General features: G+C 44.9%; 1 protein-coding gene across 1 annotated transcript; it reads left to right on the top strand.

Annotated features, from left to right (window-relative positions):
- The first annotated feature begins 216 nt into the window (after positions 1 to 216).
- LOC143594482 (putative inactive G-type lectin S-receptor-like serine/threonine-protein kinase SRK) lies at positions 217 to 774 on the top strand. The gene has a single exon (XM_077073789.1). It carries the CDS (start codon positions 217 to 219, stop codon positions 772 to 774), a length of 558 nt encoding a protein of 185 aa, XP_076929904.1.
- The last annotated feature ends 626 nt before the right edge of the window (positions 775 to 1,400 follow it).

The raw sequence follows: 1,400 nt of genomic DNA, 5'->3' as shown, positions 1-1,400 counted from the left end.
CATTCTCTTGTCTACATGACTTTCAATCAATTTGTATTGCTTTCTGTTATTAAATATCACTAGGAATATAATATGCTAAATCATCAGTTGCTGAGAGCAAAGCAGGATCTCAAATGTCGATGGACGGAGCAGCCACATTTCTGTTTGGCTTACTCTTTGTTCTCAAAAGCTATGCTGCTGAACTCCACACCATTTCAGATTCAAGTTTTCTGACAGATGGAGACACGTTGGTCTCAGCCTGCTGGAATTTTCGAATTGGGATTTTTTAAACCAGGTGGCCCTGAGAATAGATATCTCGGTATCTGGTATAAGAATATCTCTGTTAAAACGGTAGTTTGGGTTGCAAACAGAGACCTCCCGGTCCCTGGTGCATCACCGCTTGTGTTAAAGATCGCTGACCAAGGAATTCTCGGCCTCTTCAACAACATCAGCATGATTTGGTCATCTAACACAACAACACTAGTGAATGTGACCGCAAAGCTTCAGGATAACGGAAATCTAGTTATGATTGGCCAAGACAGTGAGGTTATCTGGCAGAGTTTTGATTACCCAACCGACACTCTTCTACCTGGCATGAAGTTAGGGAGAGACTTATTAAGGGGAAAGGAATGGCATCTATCATCATGGAAGAGTAGTCAAGATCCAGCTTCTGGTGAATGGACGTGGGGTGCTGAGAAACTCGGTTATCCTGAAAGCAAACTAAAACAAAGGGGCTTGGTCAAATTCCGGGGTAGACCATGGGGATCAGATCTGCGATTTATGTCGACGATGTGATTATTAATTGAAGAGGTATGTACCCGCCTCAACATCGAGCGGGGCGGGTCAACCCACAAGATATATACAAGACATTAGAAATCAAAGATATTATCAAGGCACAAAGCCAAAACTTATGCGCACAGCGCATATCGCATATGCTCAAGCATCACATGCTTACACATATCACATATGCTCAAGCATCACATGCTTACACATATCACATATGCTCAAGCATCACATATGCTCATGCATCACATATGCTCGCGCGTATCACATGCTCACGCATCATATATGCTTATGCATATCACATCGTGCGTGGCGCATCCGCGCGCGGCGCATATCACATACTCGCGCATCATACATGCCCACCCATATCACAGTTGCGCATGGCGCAGCTGCGCGTGGGGCATCCGCGCGTGACGTGTATTACATGCTTGTGCGTATCACATCTGCGCATGAAATATCTGCGCGTGAGAATAAAGAGAAGACCTCGCGCATCCTCAGGATGGGCGCATATCACACATGCACATAATCAACCTCGTCCTTATCCAAATCAGGATTAGGGCAACCTTGATTGTGCACGTCAGACAACCTTCCAGAAGGCATCTTTTTAAGGAATAAGGATATGCTGTTGTTGACAGCTG

This window comes from Bidens hawaiensis, unplaced genomic scaffold, assembly GCF_021521415.1.
Source record: "Bidens hawaiensis isolate Kalapana, Puna unplaced genomic scaffold, B.hawaiensis_p1.1 tig00043684_1, whole genome shotgun sequence".
NCBI lineage: Eukaryota > Viridiplantae > Streptophyta > Magnoliopsida > Asterales > Asteraceae > Bidens > Bidens hawaiensis.
Note: the sequence above shows the minus strand (reverse complement) of the source record. Positions and strands in the feature narration are given on the sequence as shown.